The 19,809-nt window shown below is 40.2% G+C and overlaps 1 protein-coding gene across 5 annotated transcripts in view; it reads right to left on the bottom strand.

Annotated features, from left to right (window-relative positions):
- The window catches only part of LOC121854762 (carbohydrate sulfotransferase 11-like), a 34,797-nt gene that overhangs the window by 9,244 nt on the left and 5,744 nt on the right, over positions 1 to 19,809 (bottom strand). The window contains exons 1-2 of one of the 5 annotated variants that reach the window (XM_042349515.1): positions 3,593 to 4,043; positions 1,709 to 1,759 (exon numbers count right to left, since the gene is read on the bottom strand). The exons of 1 other annotated variant lie outside the window; for it this stretch is intronic. In XM_042349515.1, the coding sequence (XP_042205449.1) occupies positions 1,709 to 1,716 (8 nt within the window). In that variant the 5' untranslated portion in view covers positions 1,717 to 1,759; positions 3,593 to 4,043. Of the gene's footprint in view, positions 1 to 1,708; positions 1,760 to 3,592; positions 4,044 to 19,012; positions 19,062 to 19,809 lie in introns of those variants that run through there. 3 more of the 5 variants (XM_042349516.1, XM_042349518.1, XM_042349517.1) reach the window with 3 other exon arrangements.

Here is a 19,809-nt window from a genome sequence, read left to right as displayed (position 1 = left end):
GTATATATGTATGTATGTATGTATGTATGTTAGGCTATAGAGGGATAATCACCGATTGAACTTCAAATTTTTTTAAAGTTTTTGCCAGATAGGGATAAGTTTTTGTTTTATTGGTACTACGTAGTGGATATTAATTGGTGCAGAGAATATGGTAAAATTAACCCTGTTTTATCTGAGACGTTGTTTACCACCAGCATGCAACAAAATTATACTTAAAGTATGTAAGGTGAAGTTAGCTAACTTTAGGTTAGGATTTTTAAGAAACTTTCATTTGTACGTATTATGATGATCTAAATACGAAGTTATCGTTATTAGGAAATTATTCCTATTTTGTGTAACACACACACACACACACACACACACACACACACACAACAATGTCGTAAATATATCAGAAACTTTAATATATACAGGTAAATCAATGTAAACAGAGGTGATTATAGTTTTCAACATCAAAAACAATAATAACGAAAACAATAACAACTACTATTACTACAACAATAACAAAGCCACCTACTACTACTAATACTACTACTTCTACTACTACTAGTAATAATAAGCAAAAAGAAAAATGAAATCAAGAACAATAACTCCAACAGCAACTACTAATATTACAACAACAACAACAACAACAACAATAAGACAACTAAGGCAACACGTTAAACAACAATAACCAAAACAATAACATCTACTATTACTACAACAATAATAATGATACCTTTATCCTTATCTTTTTTATCGTGGCCTCCAGCCTCCCCAAGACTAACGACACCTACTATACTACTGCTACTTCTTTTTTTTTATTACCTTAATATTAAATATCCTAATACATAAGTAGCTAGCCTAGCAGTGTTGAATTAATTGATTTGCAGATCTATGAGGCATTCAGTGACTGTTACCTCAAAGTCGATATCTGTGACTGTTGTCGGCTTTGGGGCAGATGCTCTCGTTCCCCTGAGGCAAAGCAATGCAGACCTAAGCAGAGAGGAGTACAGTCGAGATCTTCTGGGCTGCAGCTTCTGTTCGGAGATCACCTCCGCGAGTCTGGAGTAGAAGCATCTTACACTTGGTCCCATCCCACCAGAGGTTGTGAACACTAGAGGAGTGAAGCTGCCCTGATTGACGTTCTGAATTCTCTCCCCATATGCCCTTATCTTGTCGTTCTCGTTCCTCCTGTGTGCAGCATCGAGAGCTAAGTTACGGTGACATGCGGCCATAGGGTCAAAAATCCTTATGTCAAAGAAGGCTCGCTGTCCCCGCGTCCAGAATCCTCGAGCGCTGATGTCAACACGGGCTTCGTTGGATGTGTTTGAAGTCCTGTGATAGAGGTTCTCACCGTCCTACTACTACTACTACTACTACTACTACTACTACTACTACCACCTATCATAACGATAATTCTTCCAGAGTAGCGAGAATCAGGAGGAAACAGATCATCACAACACTACAGATCATCACACACTCATTCAACATCCAGCTGTAGTCACACACACACACACACACACACACACACACACACACACACACACACACACACACGCACACACATTCCAATATCAATCTATCAGCATGCCATCAGCAGCAGTCGTCAGCACTACAGTTCTTTCCCGTTTAAACCTCCGAGGCGATGGATATCCACTCATTCACGCACACCGTTGCTGCCTGGACAATCATCACCCTTTTGCTTCTGGGTTGTTCTTCGCCTTACCCTTCCATCTCCTTTCCTTCTTGGTCTTTCCCCTTCTCCTACCATCCAACTCTGAATAGTAATAATAATTTAATTAATAGTAATATTTATAATTTCAATAAGAGAAATGAGAAAAATAATAATAATAACTGTAATACTACTACTACTACTAATAATAATATTAGCAATAAATACAATAATATAAAAATAATGAAGACCAAGAAGGAGGAGGAAAAGAAGCAAGAGGAGGAGGAGGAAGGGAAGGAGGAAGAGGAACTACAACAATAACAACAAGAGATAAACTGCTCTCGGGGTCAGTACTTAATGAGACGACTGGACAAGCTCATGGCAGACCGAAAAAATGAGTGTGTACGACACGAGAAAAATGACCCATTGTGTCCTAAGATGTTTGTTTATAAAGGGACCTGTACCCGCTAAAATGTACTCATATGGGGTATTACAAGGCACTCAGACCCTCTTACGTGCATTATACTATAAGTGCATCCCACATCAGAAAATGCCTCAACTGGGAATATGGTAATCTCTCTCTCTCTCTCTCTCACACACATACACACTATTCAAAACGTCAAACTCAAAGTCGAGATTTTCTTCTATATTATCTATACAAAGACACCCATATACACTAATGACTTAACAACAATTTGTATTTTTAAGGCTAATGTGTAAGTGTGTGTGTGTGTGTGTGTGTGTGTGTGTGTGTGTGTGTGTGTGTGTGTGTGTGAGTGTGTTTGTGTGTGTGTGTGCGTGTGTGTGTGTGTGTATGTGTCTTTTTACTGATAAGCACTTGAACAAAACTGTCACATTGTCTACTGTTGTCAGAGGTCAACCAAGTGTACTGTATGATGAAAGCCGAGAAGAACCTGGAGGTGTAACAACAATAGCAACACCAATAATAACAATAATAATAACTATGATAATAAACTAATTAATTGAAAACAAAACTATCTTACAATTTAAGAATAAACTAAACACACTAGCAGTTTCTCGCGTTTCATCGTCTACCCTGTATATAAAATGGAATCACACCAGTAGAGTCAATATTTATTTTTCTATCGTTACCAAATAGTCGTAAAAATATCTATCTGATTTTACAAATTATACTTACATAAAATTTAGATTCGTTAAAATAAATATCTAGAGATGATTACGACCGAAAATATACTAATACATGTCACCAGGTGGAAGGTTTCACAGGTGTAGCAAATGAAGGTGAATTAATACCGACACACCTGTATCCCCCCATGAATAATTACTCATAAACCTGGGCACACACACACACACACACACACACACACACACACACACACACACACACACACACACACACACACACACACACACACACACACACACACTGTACATATAAACCTTGGCTTTCTGGGTCAAAGTGTGCGTGTTCTGTAGTCGTTTCTTAGCTTCATCACTCACCCTTGACGACCGTATTCAGAACACCGTGTATAGTTCAATGATTATTGCGTCTCGGTATTATTATTATTATTATTCATCCTGATTTGCAACAGATTTTATGACATGAGTCGATATCGAAATGCGCGTTTTTCCCGTTGTTTCTCGAAGGAAATGTGTGTGTGTGTGTGTGTGTGTGTGTGTGTGTGTGTGTGTGTGTGTGTGTGTGTGTGTGTCTGTGTATTTTATTTAATTAGTATTTCCACTGATTTGCTCTCATATTCTGTTTGTACTGAAGTTACATACATACATACATACATACATACATACATACATACATACATACATACATACATACATACATACATATAATAATGGTAACATTGCAATATGTATTTACTAACAATATGTTACATGTAGAAATCCAGATGATATTAAATGTTATCTACAATAATTCCTTGAGATAAATGCACTGCATACCTGTTTAACAGCAGGTGTCACAGGTGCTCACTCGACCCAGTCATGTCAATGTTGTTGTTCTTGTTCACCCTGTATCCGTATTTTTCTGGCTAAATAAACTGTTTCGATATCAATACTAACACGGTATAAATATATTTAAATCTTCATCAATCTATTGAAACTAAATTGGTTAATAACAATAATAATGAGGAATACATCTGAAGCGTCCCTTGGTAGGCAGCTTCTCTCACAACTCTTGTCAACACGACTATTTTCAGAGGTCCAGCTGCCTACTACGTCGACCATTACTACCATTAATTGCCATGTCACAACGACCACTAATACCACAAATGCCCTGTCAAGTATAAAACAAACAAAAACTTTACTCGAATTCTACTTTGGGTATTTTTTCAAGACTAGTGAGATGGATATACAGTACTCCCTCTTAAACAAGTGGAAAGAGACTGACTAATCTTATCAACTGTGCGTAGTATTACCCACCACCAGGGTGCAGCACCATCCCCTGTGACGTCTAGATAAAGTGATGTAAATTACGGACAATTGAATACTAAATAACTTTACTCAGAACACCTGAAGAATAACTCCCTCCAAGCTTATTTCATCTTAACATTAACCACCCAAACGCTAACCTGTCCTAACCTAATATAACATAACCAAACCTAAACTAACATCACCAAACCAAACCAAACGAAACTTAACTTAACATAACCTAACCAAAACTAACTTAACCTAACTGGGGTGAGAGGGGGGAATGAACTGTTTCTCAGGCAGCGCATAATTAGCATAACACTCGAGAGGGCCACTAAGATACAACGCCTGCCTTATGTAACATCCTCTCATACCCAAACCTTCATAACGTCAATGTTTCTTAACACTGACTATCGGGTGTCTAACAGCTCTCCTCTCGAGGTGACATTTCATAGGTGGCAGGCGAGCTTAGCAGGAAATACACTTACTGGGAAGGACAGGTAAATATTTGCCAGAGTATTAAAGGAATGTAAGGAAGAGCTTAGTATGCCCTTCGCAAAGTTGTTTAACATGTCCTTAAAAACAGGTGTAGTACCAGAATCCTGGAGGATAGCGAATGTAATACCGATTTTCAAGATGGGGGATAGATCACTATCCTCTAACTACCGCCCAATCAGTCTAACATCAATAGTAGGCAAATTACTGGAAGCAATCATTTCAAACTCTATTCGAAATCACCTGGAGAAGCACCGATTGATCAATGATTCCGGCATGGCTTCACAAGCAGACGTTCATGTCTAACTAATCTATTAACATTCTTTTCATTAGTTTTCGAATAGGTGGACGAGGGGCACAATTATGATGTGGTATATCTCGACTTTAGCAAAGCCTTCGACAGAGTCCCCCACGAAAGACTAATTAGAAAGGTAGAAGCACATGGCATCAAAGGTAATATCCTTAAATGGATTAGGGCGTGGTTACAGGACAGGAAACAGAGAGTGAGCATTAATGGCACAAAGTCCCATTGGAGAACGTCACAAGTGGAGTTCCCCAAGGCTCAGTACTTGGACCATTATTATTTATTATATAGCCTACATAAACGACATAGATATCGGCATAGACAGCAACATAAGTAAATTTGCTGATGACACTAAAATAGGACGTGTTATTAAATCTGACGAGACTCCACAAAACTACAGGAAGATTAAACAAATTTTTCGAATGGTCTGAAAAATGGCAGATGAAATTCAACGTGGACAAATGTAAAGTACTCAGTATAGGATATGTAAACAGGGAAACCAGATGCCAGATGAACAACGATGCCATAGAGAAATCCGACTGCGAGAGAGATTTAGGATTAATGATAAGTAGGAACCTTAAGCCAAGTAAACAATGTGTTTTTGCTCGTAACAAGGCTAATAAAGTACTTGGGTTCATACAAAGGAGTGTTAGTTACAAGACTAGCTAGGTCATCCTAAAACTGTATCTTGCTCTTGTGAGACCACACCTGGATTACGCAGTTCAGTTCTGGTCACCGTATTACAGAATGGATATAGAATCCTTGGAAAGAATTCAGAGGAGAATGACAAGACTAATCCCGGGCATTAGGAACCTTGAGTATAGAGACAGGTTAAAGCATCTTAATTTGCACTCCCTTGAGAGACGTAGAGTGAGGGGCGACCTGATAGAGGTGTATAAGTGGAAGGCAGGGCTAAACAAAGGGGACATCACAAAGGTATTCAAACTATCCAACCAGGAGAGACAGAGAGCTCACAACCACTGAATGGGGAAGTTTACCACTTAACTAAGGGTAGCCTCCAAGTGTTACTCAGTCTCTTCCATGGAGAGGATTCACCCCTATCCTCTCAGATCTTATAAAGTGTACACAGTGCGTAACTAAAATAAACCACAGAACACACAAATAAGTTTTGACCTCAGAAGCCTGTCACTTAAGAGTTCCAGAACTTAACAGCAATAATTTGTGTTATCCAGATACTATAACAATGAGACTTGCCTACTGTACCCAGCCTACCTACTACAGCCTGTCCATGTGAATTACCAAATCTACTACAGTTAAATGCATTAACTCAAATACGGATAAAATGGCAAAATGCTGGTTAAAAATATCTCACACTTGCTATTTTACCTTCACTCCAGAGGTTCAGAATAAACCAAAACTAACACAAACTACAAAAAGGAGGAACACTTAGCCAAATTAACTCAAAGTAAAAAAAAAAAGTACAAATTACAAAAGTAATATTCTGTGTGTGTGTGTGTGTGTGTGTGTGTGTGTGTGTGTGTGTAATAATAATAATAATAATAATAATAATAATAATAATAATAATAATAATAATAATAATAATAATAATAATAATAATAATAATAATAATAATAATAATAATAATAATAATAATAATAATAATAATAATAATAATAATAATAATAATAATAATAATAATAATAATAATAATAATAATTAACGGTGTATTGAAAAAGTTCACCAGCCCGAAGGCTGAAAATATACACTGGACAAAAATAACTTATTACACGCATGGGGTAGGTGGGTCGTTTAACAAAAGCTTTCATTACTGAAAGGAGAAGGAACAATGATTGAACAGACAAATTATTATAGTTTACAGTTGATGGCCCGGGCCTGGGCTGGTCATGGAGACACCAGGTGGTGTGGTGTTCACGTGGTGTAGTAACTCGTCCTCGGGTGTTGAAATGAAGGACCTCACGTGGTCATGGGACACCGGGTGGTGTGGGGTGGTGTCACAGTACCTCGCCCTGCTGGGTGGTGTTGTGTTATCTCGTAGTCAGAAGACAGTTGTCAGTTCCCAGGGGTGCTTATCTCAGTGGTGGGTCACTGCTCTCACTGGTACTGTCTAGTGCTGAATTCACTGGCTTAAACTTCTGTTCATCACTGTTCAACACTGATCCCACTTCTTTGCGAAATGAAATTGTCACTTTTGATGATGTTGATATCCCGGTGGTGAGGATGGGTCGGGGAGAGGGACTTGGGGAATGGGCCGAGCATTGGCCAAGGGGGACAGCTGCTCAGCAGGAGCAGCGCCTGTGTGTGTGTGTGTGTGTGTGTGTGTGTGTGTGTGTGTGTGTGTGTGTGTGTGTGTGTGTGTTATACAGAATCTCCAAAATGTGATTATATTAATTTTCCTTCTATTGTTTTATTAGATATGATGAGGATGTTGGTCCTGGGTGGTTACCGGGCAAAAGTATGTGGAACTACTGGAGGAGGATCAGCTTCCATCAGTGAAGAGTTTGCTGTTCCCGGAGCCAGAACACAAGATTACAAAAGACATGACTGGTATATGTCAAAAAGCGCACTGAAAATATATTTTATCATGATCTGTATGGCACCTATGCACAATATTGTCATCTGTCAGATGGATAAGTCAAGTTCAATTGTGTATTTACATGTTAATCCATTGCACCCAATCCAGCTTGACAATTGGTTTTATTAAGTCAATATTGTTTCCAGGAAGCCGCATCTGAACAATGTGATTACATTTAAGTGATGGTGCTGATTAACTGTTTTGATAACTATCCACAAATGTTAAGGCCGAAGCGTTACGAACAGTATCAATTACGCTAAACATTGTCGTCAATATACAGAGCTCTTACTGTTATGTATGTCTCTGCAAAATAATCATGATCAGTTTATATAACATGCACATTCTTTATGTAAGATATCAGGAAATATTGGTACCACTAATTACGTATATCACAATATTAGGCTGCTACAACACCGTTCACAATGTGTATTCAACATGGAGTAATGAGGCACAGAGTTCCGATCAAGTTTCAAATTGTGTTAGTGTGGCAGCACTAACTCTGACTCGCTTAAGAGTGCCGATCACTTGTTTCGAGCACGTGTGGCCGAACCCATACACGCGCAGGGAGGAATGCCTCAGGGGCCTTCTTGAACCACTTCGTTTGTAGTGTCAGTTTGTTTCGTGCAGTAATTGTAATGGTAGTTTTTTTTACCGAGTGTTGAGTACCTCACTCTCGCTCGAGTAAAGGAGGAGAGCAGACTGGTGGAAACGCAAGAAAGGAAGGACGAGGAAGAGATGGATAAAGATGGAAAGATTAAAGAAGAAGGATTGAAAGAAGATGTGGAAGAAGAGGAGGGAACAAATAAAGAGATGTATAAATTAGAATAGAGAAGCAGTTGATGAAAATACGAGGAAAATGAATGAAAGGCGAATGAATGAAGATGAGCTAAGGAATGAACGCATGGAGACTGGTTATGGGTGAAGATAAAGATAAGAGAAGTGTTTTTAATTGGAGAAAAACGTGTTACTGTTTTATCTCATCTCAACTCCCTCGTGATAGGGTGAGGGGTGGGGGACGGGAGGAGAGGAGAGGGGATAGGGTGGAGAGGATGAAGTGCTGTCAAGTACTTTTGTTGGGCCTATCGTACTCTTAATCTTACTGTGGCCCTCAGTCTACTTGACACTCTCACTGACAACATACATAACATTCAAGAAGATCCCACAACCAAACTCATAATGTTGGGCGAGTTTAACATCCACAACACACACTGTTTGATGTACACTCCTCACACTGTCCAAATGGTTGTTGTAGTGGAGCATTTTACAGCCTTACACGGCCGGTTAACACTCCCACAGTGGTTCATCATATTGCTAACATTATCAAACAGCTCGGGAATAAAAATTAACTCAGTGATGTACAGTATAGCTTCTGTAATGGACACAGTACAGCTGATCCATCTTTCCTCACAAATCCATTCCACCATTAAACTCACATAGTAGTCTTCGCATGCTTTCTCTCTATGCTACAAATACAAAATACCTAATACAGTATTTAGTAACTGGCATGAAACTACACAATTGAAAATAAGGTGTGAGAGCATCATCATCCAAACATCACACAGGAGTGGGATTTTAGTTATTACCTGTACTTCAAGTCGTCACCTGGAAAAATTCGGGCTGGGTGTGTAGTGTTGGGGCACTGTGACATACAAAATAGATTCTAGGGCCGTTTTGGTCATGAAGGAAGAGCAGGTTTGATTCGGGCCCTATTCTCTCAAAACCTGGTACAGTAGGTTAGGTTAGGTTAGGTTCGGTTAGATTCGGTTAGGTTCGGTTAGGTTAGGTTAGGTTAGGTTAGGTTAGGTTAGGTTAGGTTAGATTAGATTGCATTAGATTACATTACATTAATTATATTAGATTGCGATAAGGGATTAGGGGTGGGGGGTTAATCACTAGATGAAATAAGCTAGGGTGTCTAATCTTCACGTGAGGTTTCAAATGATTAATATTCAACCAGCAAACAGACTTCCTCGCACGTCCGATCTGGTAAAAACCCTGACTACATCCTGCATATTCTCTCGGTACACTCTGGTATGTTGACTATTGTAACCGCTTTGTTTGTTTACCGAAGAGATGGAAACAGCAGATGGAAAATGAAAGAGACACGAAGAGAAAAGAGATGAAGAGGAAATAAGGGAAAAAGAATTAGAAGTGAAAAGAAGAAAAAAAAAAGAAAATAAGAGTATAATTACAAAATATAAATAAAAAAAGAGAGGAAAAAATTAGCATTATTGGTTACTATTAAAAGTAAAAGTAGTTCCCATACGCTTGGCAAACATCTCACTATACACTGAACCCTCCGAATACCAGACTAATTCTTGCAAACCATGTCCCTTATTGGGAGGAATCCGTTATTGAGAATATCCGCTATTGAGAAGTTCACTATTGAGCGGGTTTACTGTATTTATTAATTTATTGGGATATCTGTTATTGATAGGGTTTACTGATAGATAGATAGATAGATAGATAGATAGATATATAGAAATAAAGGTGTTTAACTAGATGGATAGATAAGAAGATAGACAGAAAATTGTGTAACCAGATAAATAGATATAGACAGGTAGATCGACTTACCTGGTATAGACAAACAGATAGACAGATAAGTAGATAATTATTTGGTAAAATGAGAATATAATATCACACTGGTTTAGTACATACCAAGAGAGTGCAGGTGTATACAATCAACGATAAACAATAGATCGATTCAACCTAACCTAACCTAACCTAACCTAACCTAACCTAACCTAACCTAACCTAACCTAACCTAACCTAACTTAACCTAACCTAACCTTAAGGATCACCCTTCACCTAAGCTTATTTCACCTGTTGATTAAATACCCTAATGCTTCCTGAAGGGGGTTAGGTTAGGTTAGGTTTGGTTAGGTTATGTTAGATTGGGTTAGATTAGGCTAGGTTAGGTTAGGTTAGGTGGGGTTAGGCTAGGTTACGTTGTGGGTCGGTGACCTGTTCCCGGGTGGACTATTCCCTTAAAAAAAAATCTTCACAAACACACCATATTAACAAACACACTACCTTAACAAACACACTACCTTAACAAACACACTACCTTAACAAACACACTACCTTAACAAACACACTACCTTAACAAAAACACTACCTTAACAAAAACACTACCTTAACAAACACACTACCTTAACAAACACACTGTCTTAACAAACACACTACCTTAACAAACACACTACCTTAACAAACACACTACCTTAACAAACACACTACCTTAACAAACACACTACCTTAACAAACACACTACCTTAACAAACACACTACCTTAACAAACACACTACCTTAACAAACACACTACCTTAACAAACACACTACCTTAACAAACACACTACCTTAACAAACACACTACCTTAACAAACACACTACCTTAACAAACACACTACCTTAACAACACACACTTAACAGGCCGCACTGCAGCCCGAACGGAGCGCACTGCAGCCGAAACAGGCCACGCTGCGGCCAACAAGACGCACTGCAGTAACAAGGCGCACTGCAGCCAAACAAGGCGCGCACTGCGTAACAGACGCACTGTCTTGACAGGCACGCTGCGGCCAACAGGCACGCTGCGTAACAGGCACGCTGCCTTAACAAAGACGCACTGCGTAACAAGGCGCACTGCAGCCCAACAAGACGCACTGCCTTAACAGGCCGCACTGCCTTAACAAGGCCACACTGCCTTAACAAACCGCACTGCGTAACAAAGAAACACTGCCTTAACAAAAGAAACACTTTGCAGCCAAACAAGACACACTGCAGCCAACAAGGCACACTGCCTTAACAGAGCACTGCAGCCAACAAGGCACTGCAGCCAAACAGAGCGCATTGCGGCAACAGAGCGCACTGCGTATGGAGCACGCTGCGGCCAACAGGCGCACTGCCTTGAGCAAAGGCACTGCAGCCGAAACAGGCACGCTGCCTTGAACAGGCACGCTGCTGGCCAACAGACGCACTGCGGCCAACAGGCGCACTGCGGCAACAGGCACGCGATGTTAACAAGACGCACTGCGTAACAGACACGCACTGCAGCCAACAAGGCACACTGCCTTGTGGAGCGCGCTGCGTAACAAGACACTGCGTAACCAGACGCGTTGCAGCCCAACAAGGCACACTGCAGCCAACAACAAGACGCACTGCGTAACAAGACACACTGCCTTCAACAAGGCACGTTGCGGCCAACAGGCGCTGCGCCCAACAGGCACGCTGTCTTAACAGGCCGCACTGCCTTAACAGGCCGCTGCCTTAACAGGCACTGCGTAACAGGTACACTGCCTTAACAGGCACGCTGCTTAACAAGGCACGCTGCAGCCCGAAGCAAGGCGCACTGCGTGAAACAGGCGCATTGCGTGAAGCAAGGCGCACTGCCCTTGAACAAGGCCGCGCTGCGTAACAGACGCGCTGCAGCCAACAGGCAGCACGTTGCGGTAACAGACGTACGCACTGCGTAACAAGGCACGCTGCGTAACAGGCCGCGCTGCGTAACGAAAGGCCGCTGCGGCAACAGGCCGCGCTGCGGCCAACAGGCCGCACTGCGTAACAGGCGCTGCCTTAACAGACGCACTGCGTAACAGGCCGCACTGCAGCCAACCAAGGCGTTGCGTAACAGGCACTGCGTAACAAGGCCTGCGGCCAACAAGGCGCACTGCCTTGGCAAAGTACTGCCTTGACAGGCACGCTGCAGCCCAACAAACACTACCTTAACAAGCACTGCCTTAACAAACCGCACCTACCTTAACAAACACACTACCTTAACAAACACACTACCTTAACAAACACGCTACCTTAACAAACACACTACCTTAACAAACACACTACCTTAACAAACACACTACCTTAACAAACACACTGTCTTAACCCACGAAAACAATTCTTTCTCAAACACTCTCTCTTCTCAGCCTCACAAACACACATACGACAATACGTTCACAAACACACAACACTTGAGGCAGATTATAGACAACCTAACCTAACCTAACCTAACCTAACCTAACCCCCCAATTTATTGATTTCCTCTTTCACATTATAACGAAAGCTTTAAATTCGACAACCATTTAAAAAAAAACACGAAAAAAAAAAAGACAGTGTGAATGGATATAATGTTTTCTGGTTGAATCTGTGAATGTTAACTTCCTGTTTCCGTCTGGCTCAAAGGGGCGTCATGCAGTTAGTTATAATACCGACGCCATAATTTACTGTTTGATAATAAATGAAATAGAGATTTGAAATATCCGTAATGACGTTATTACTTTACAAATGTTTATATTTTTACATGTATAGAGGTTTACCCGTATGATATTCAGAATGGCTCGTAAGATAGTTACAGGTGTTGTGAATTAAATATAGCACGTGAACGATAACCCGATAATTTATTTAAGATTGTGTGATATTTCGTTATATTGATATGAAAACTTCTGATAATTCACAGCATTTAATTATAATTCCTAATAAGCATGCATAACCAAATAGAAAACGCCTTAATGATAGAAGCTTGTACGCTGGTGCGCTTAATAGACTTGCTGGCGTGAGTGGTTTAATGACACGAGTGCCCAATACCTTAGGCTTTAATTAAGACCATGACCTCATTGTTTAAAGGGACACTTGTGTTTTTATAACTGGTGATAAACACTGAGCAGCTCTGATGTGTTGGATATGGTAATATTGCCTTTCAAAATATTCTGAACAACGTTATATTACACAAAATAAATGAAGATAAAGTGTGCCCTGATATCACTTGCCACACCTGGATAACTCAGTGTAATACAAGCTTCTGTTTTCACTTTACACTTGTGGTATAGATATCCAAACAGTGGCTCGTATGTAGATAATCAGCTCAAATTTTGTACCGCAGTTCATGTTATCATTTCCACCATGACTATAACAACATTAACAACTAAATGTGTCTTGTTGTTAACTGGTGGTAGAATGCTTCCCCCGCCAGTGGCTCATACACATTGTACGATTAATAAATGATATATCGCAAATCAATCAACATTTAACTGTTAAGGATACTCGGTTCTGGTTCACTTTTATGCTGAATTTGATGTCTGAAAATATTAACATTGAATATGAGTGGAAATAAAAGTTGAAAATAAAGATATGACAAACAAATTTAGGCTTTAAAGGATCATATTCCCAACTATATCTTCTCTTTTCACTAATTATTACACATATCAAGACAAATGACACCAAACAGATGATACAACAAATAATAATGATAATTTTATAAGAGTAGCAACAAGAGTGTAAACACCGCATATTCGTTGAACTGATATAGTAGCCTACTCTGTTTAACCCAGACAATCACGTTCATTTACATCACCCCTGTACTGTCCTCATTCGAATAGCCAATGTAAATCGCTAAAAGATGTAAATCATCAGAGGTGTAAATAGCCAGAGAATGTAAATAGTTGGGTATAGTAAGAAAAATGATAAACAGAGGTTGAAATATTAGCCTGTGTTTACAGTCGGGTCCGCTGACACGTGTGGCTAAACAGCGCACGACTGTTCACGTTAAGAAAGATTAGGTTAGGTTAGGTTAGGTAAGTTAGATTAGGTTAGGTTAAGTTAGGTAAGTTATTATAGGTCACTTAGGTTAGTTAGGTTAACTCTTCAACTCTGCCAAACACCTAAACCGTTGTCTTTCTTTAACACTTAACCATCGTAAATTGAGACTGCCTTGTCCCTTCCTATTTTTCACTTACACACACACACACACACACACACACACACACACACAATAGATACACAAGGCCATTGAATGCATTTATACAACCATAAACATTCATTAACATTGAAAAGCCATTTTATCACATGTTATTTGTATATTAATGGGTGCATTTATACCCCCCCAGAGCAGTGGGTGTTTGTTTACGGGGGAGGTGAAATGTTCGGCTCATTGTTGACGTAGTAAATTATCACCTTTACTGCACTAACAATAAGTGTACGTTGCAATATAACCTTGTCATTCCAATCCGTATCCTAGGCTTTTGTGTTATTTCAGGCAAATGTCGTGCCTTTCAAACTTTATTTATCACAATACATTTAAATATATCTCCTGGACTTTAGTTTGTATGTTTGTACAACTAAAGCACCACAAGAAATACTTTAGTCGCTACTATATATTAGCATATACCCAAGTATGGTGACTTTTAAACTAACATTTTATTTGTACGGAATCAAATGTCATCTGTGACCTGCAGTGTGATGGCTTGTACAACGCCTCCACACAGTGTCCGTACATGTGCCAAATAGCTTTATTGATAATCCCTATCAACGTTTATACCAACCTGACTGCAAGCGTGAGATATTCCTCTGAGTTACTGTGGAAGCAACTTCATCACAAAGAGTGCGGTGGCAGTATTAATGTATCATTCTATCGTCATGTTGATTTTGATTTATTTTTCGATGCTATTGTATTTAATTTTATGTCTTAGGTCTGATCATGACAGGTGATTTGTCGAAGCGTTACCAAATAAATGTTGCTGTTTATCCATACGCTGGTACTGTTAGTCAGCCTTCACCCATTTGTTATGTGAGGTCATGACTCCTGTCACCTCATATCTACAGTATTACTACAGTGAGCACAACAGGGAGGAAAGGATCTTCTGAAGGCAACTGCACTTATAGTTATAATTAACCTATCTTAAGCTGCACTTATTTAAATACATAACTAAAACTGAATTACATTGTTTTTCTTTTAACCTTTCCTTCTTTGGTACTGCGTATATATTCTCTATCACCCACTACATTGATTGGTGTCCTTAGAGGCAGGATCAGACACTCTACTAGTAATATTTTCTATTTGAGATAACACAGTGCAGTGTGTGGAACCAAAGATATTGTGTTTATAAAGGGTGGGAGGTACGGGAGTCAACCTGGTAACGTCAGCAGAGCTCCGCCCACCTGCGCGCGGGATGACCCTATAGACCTTGATAACAACTAATAGACGACACTGAACCAGGTGTTTTACTGAGCCAGGTTACGTTTCGGTGCTACACTTAGTTAAACTCAACATAAATTTTAGTTTTACATGTGGTCTGAAAGAGCGACCCATTTTATCGTTTGTGATCAGTTTTAACCAACACTAATACACTAGATAATACAAGACACTTGATAAGAAATGAAAATATGGTGTACTTAGTGCTAGGGAAAATATTCACATATCAGTTTCTCAGAAAAAATATGCGAGATGTAATGTGATGGCGCACGTTAGCAGTGGGAATACTACCTGAGCTAGTGCTAGACCTTGAGGCACCGATGCCCCGCTGGACAGGCTACAGCCCATCATTGGAAAGTAGGGCGACTGGACTGATTACCGAATGAATAATTTTCGTGACAACATGTATTATGCCTAATTTATGCAATCAAAAGAATAGATTCCTTGAATTATTGTTATACCTTTTTAACTGCAAATGTATACAAAAAATATTAAGTCTATATAACATAATCTCAGGAGTTAATAATAAATTATGGTCATGCTGCTTTAATTTTATTTTTCCATCTAAGCCTAATCAATGTTGTTGTGACCCACTTCTACTTGAGACGCACTCATATTAATGGTGTTGCTCACGTGTCAGTCATACTTCCATCACGTCATCCATTATTGGGGTCAAGCCAATGTTACCTGTAGTAGACCCTATGATTAGGCCATTATAATGGAGGGTGATAAGGCGTTCTCTGATAAACCAAATTATTCCTCACATTCATGCCGCGTGTTCTGGCCACCATTCTGAGGGACAATACATCTTTGGAGGATTCAGATACTGAGCCCCAGCCACCGCGACACTACTGTGAATTCTGTATCGTAAAGATTATGTCATTATTATCTAATAATGATCTAATCTATTTTGTCAAGTTATGTAAAACATAATGGGGTAAATTATTTCATGAACTTATTAAACAAAACAATGACATCCTTTCCCAGTCCTTAATGAGAAACGGAAGTACAGTGTAAAAGCTCGATTGTTGACCCGCTCGGGTGATCGTTTACGTGTTAGCGACGATGGCAGGACAGCGACAAGTGGGGCCACTGCTTAAATTTGGTTTACTAAATCTTGAAAAATTTACCCCAATCTTGAAAGCTTGAAATAAATTTTTGAAAACCTCCTATGTATTGATAAATTCGATAGTACTTTTTTTCTAAACTTCATATTATTTTTGTTGTGATATCTAAGACTCGTCGTTAACTTAGAAGTTATAATGCTATTTTGGCAAATTGTTTGCTAGGTAATTTGGCATCCCTGGACCCATGATTCGCCAATTTCGCAACTCTAAACAACATTATTCTTCCCTTTTTTTAAATAAATGTTGAATTATAATTTTTTTAGTTGTTGCAGTGTAGAAGAAACAATAAAAATTAATTACTTAGTAATTGGATATAATTTTGTCATACCTTGATTTTTTTTAACGATTTGGAAATATTCAGACACGAATCTGGTAAACTTTTTTTTCATGAGTGGGAGCACTGAAGTACTTTGTACTCACGAGGAAAGAACTAGTATACCAAGTACCAGAGAAAGAATAATTGAAGTTAACCTTATGATAGCACTAAGGCTTTGGCGTAGTGATCCAGACAAAATGGTTTCCTTAAAATTGCTATAATATACGAGTATCCGGACTGGTGAATCTAAATGGATCCAAACGACTGTTAGACCACCTGTGCAAAGGTGAGATACGACAGCACTTCCCACCACCCTGGCGGACAGTTCACTTCGATATCACAATGCCGACGTATCCGCCTAAAAAATTAATTAACCAAAGTATATATCTCTAACACACTGCCAAAGTGAGAGCTCTTGAACACATACACACTCTACAGACTGATGATAACATCACACAGACCATCTACACTGATGAGTTTCTTAACACCGCCTGTAGGAGGGGGGGGGGGGGCAATACAATTGAGAAAGGAGTTAGAATTAACAACTGGACATCCACTCTGCAAACTGAATTAGTTGACATCTTCACAGCCATTAAAATTTTTCAAAACACTGTTACTGACAGTCTCATCATAATTGATGCCCTATCTTCACTCCTTGCCCTTGACTCCTTCAACGTAACAGGCGCTTGTCTCGGAAGCCAGACACAAATATGCATAAGACAAAGACACAGTTGAATATGGAGCAGATAACAAGGTTACTAGATTACAAAATGTAACGGCTAGATTAAAATTAAGATATAAACACTGTACCTCTGGCAGTCTATCCCTCAAGCAGATGTGAACAAAACCAAATGTAAAGTGTGTGGCCAGATATGTGGCCACACTCTCCATCACTACGTCCTTGACTGTGTGAAGAAAGAATATCTTAGGGACAGGTCCAAGCACACTGTGTGTGAAATGGAACAGCACTTTATCTCCAATGACAAGATAGCCGACACATTGAGACAGTATCCACTTTTTTGCACATAATAGCTTAGTCAATTCCTATAGAACCAAACACACAATGTGCTTGAATACTTCTCACGCAAATGTGAATAACAAAGTGTGCGGCCAGACATACTGCCTCACACTCCTGCGGCCAGACATACTGCCTCACACTCAGGCAGTTGTTAATGCGTCATCATGTGTACAGAACTAAACAAACAATGTTTATTAAATATTCTACAACATTCAATACCATAATATCCTGACCACTGGGGACTGCTATACACACCCATTGTGACCTCTACTCTGTAATCCTTTTGCGCTACCGCTCACAGGATGAGTATGGGGTGCACAATAAACTAGTCGCTGTATGTGCCAAATTCAATTTCAAATTAGATAACAAAAAGGAGGCAATGACTATTAGTACAGCTACTAGTATTACTGCTACTAATAGTCTGATGTTACTGCGACTAGTAGTACCGCTACTAGTATTACTGCTACTGTGTCGATTGTCGTTTGTTACGGTGTAGCATCACTAAATGAGATTATTTAGTACCCGTAGAATATAATCTGGGAAAGGTATTGTTATTTACTGTTGCCAAGACAGGACGTATATAATATAAATTTAATATATTGTAAGATTTATTGTAAGTATTGTACAGAAAGTTCATTTCATAACTTCAGCACTAGAATATTGTGGATATACCAAATAAACATAAAAGATTAGATCCTTTCCCCAGCTTATTTCTGCCAATGATCAGACACCCTAACGCTACCTGAGGGGGTTAGATCAGACTAGGTTAGGTTAGATTAGGTTAAGTTAAGTTGGATTAAGTTAGCTTGGGTTACGTTAGATCAAGCGAGAGTGAATTACCTTAGAGTTAGACATAGTCAGATCCGGCCCAGGTAACTACCATCAATACGTTCTCCTGTGAAGATATTCCCACACCTGTTCAATTAATGACTGTATTCACAGCTTTATCTTTAAGCAACACATCTAATATACCTCACCAGACAATATACCACAGTGTAATGAAATGCAACGCAACACAAAGTAATGGAACACACCGCCACATGACACGGAGATACAGAATGACTTTTGACACCATGACTGACACACTGTATGACCTTAGCACGTTGATTCAGTAGGACTTGACACGGCGATTCAGAAAAAAAAAACCCTGACATAACTTTAACGTGTTGATTCAGAATAACCTTTGACAAGAAGCGTCACAACTACAGTACACGTGTGGTAGCGCACAGCTCCAGGATATAACTGGCACACAAACACGACTACTGCCTCCCCCTCCACTCCCCCCCCCTACCTGCACTCCACATGTTTTCATACCTTTCCACCCCTTCCACCCACCAATCCACCCCTTGTACCTTCATCCCTCTATCTCACCCTCCACCCATTTCTCCACCTTTCCTCCATACCCCTCCCTCCATTCCTTCTCCATCCCTCCCTCCCTCTCCTCCCCCTCCTTCCCTTTCCTCCTCCTCCCTCTCCCTCTTTCCCCTTCCTCGCTCCACCACTCCCTCCTCCCTCCCTCCCTCCACTACTTCCCTCCCTCCCTCCACTACTTCTCCATCCCTCCCTCCACTCCTTCTCCATCCCTCCCTCCACTGCTTCTCCATCCCTCCCTCCTCCACTCCTCCTCCCTCCCTCCCTCCACTACTTCCTCCCTCCTCCACTCCTCCTCCCTCCCTCCCTCCACTACTTCTCCCTCCCTCCCCTACACCCTGTCCATCTCTCCATTTGCTCCCATCCACCCCTACATCCACACCCCCTATCCATCCTACCTTCCTCTCCCCCTCTCCTTCCCTTATCCCTCCTTCTCCTTCCCCATTTCCTCTTACTTCCCACTCTCCTCCCTCCTTTCCTCTTACCTCCTCCCTCTTCTCTTACCTCCCTCCTCTCTCCTCTTACCTCCCTCCCTCTCCTCCCTCCCTCTCTCCTCTTCCCTCCCCTTCTCCCTCCCCCTATCTCCCTCCTCCCTCCTTCTTTCCCT

The sequence above is a fragment of the Homarus americanus genome, unplaced genomic scaffold, assembly GCF_018991925.1.
Source record: "Homarus americanus isolate GMGI-L3 unplaced genomic scaffold, GMGI_Hamer_2.0 scaffold53233, whole genome shotgun sequence".
Taxonomy (NCBI): domain Eukaryota; kingdom Metazoa; phylum Arthropoda; class Malacostraca; order Decapoda; family Nephropidae; genus Homarus; species Homarus americanus.
The sequence above is the reverse complement of the archived record's forward strand: the minus strand, read 5'-3'. Positions and strand labels throughout refer to the sequence as shown.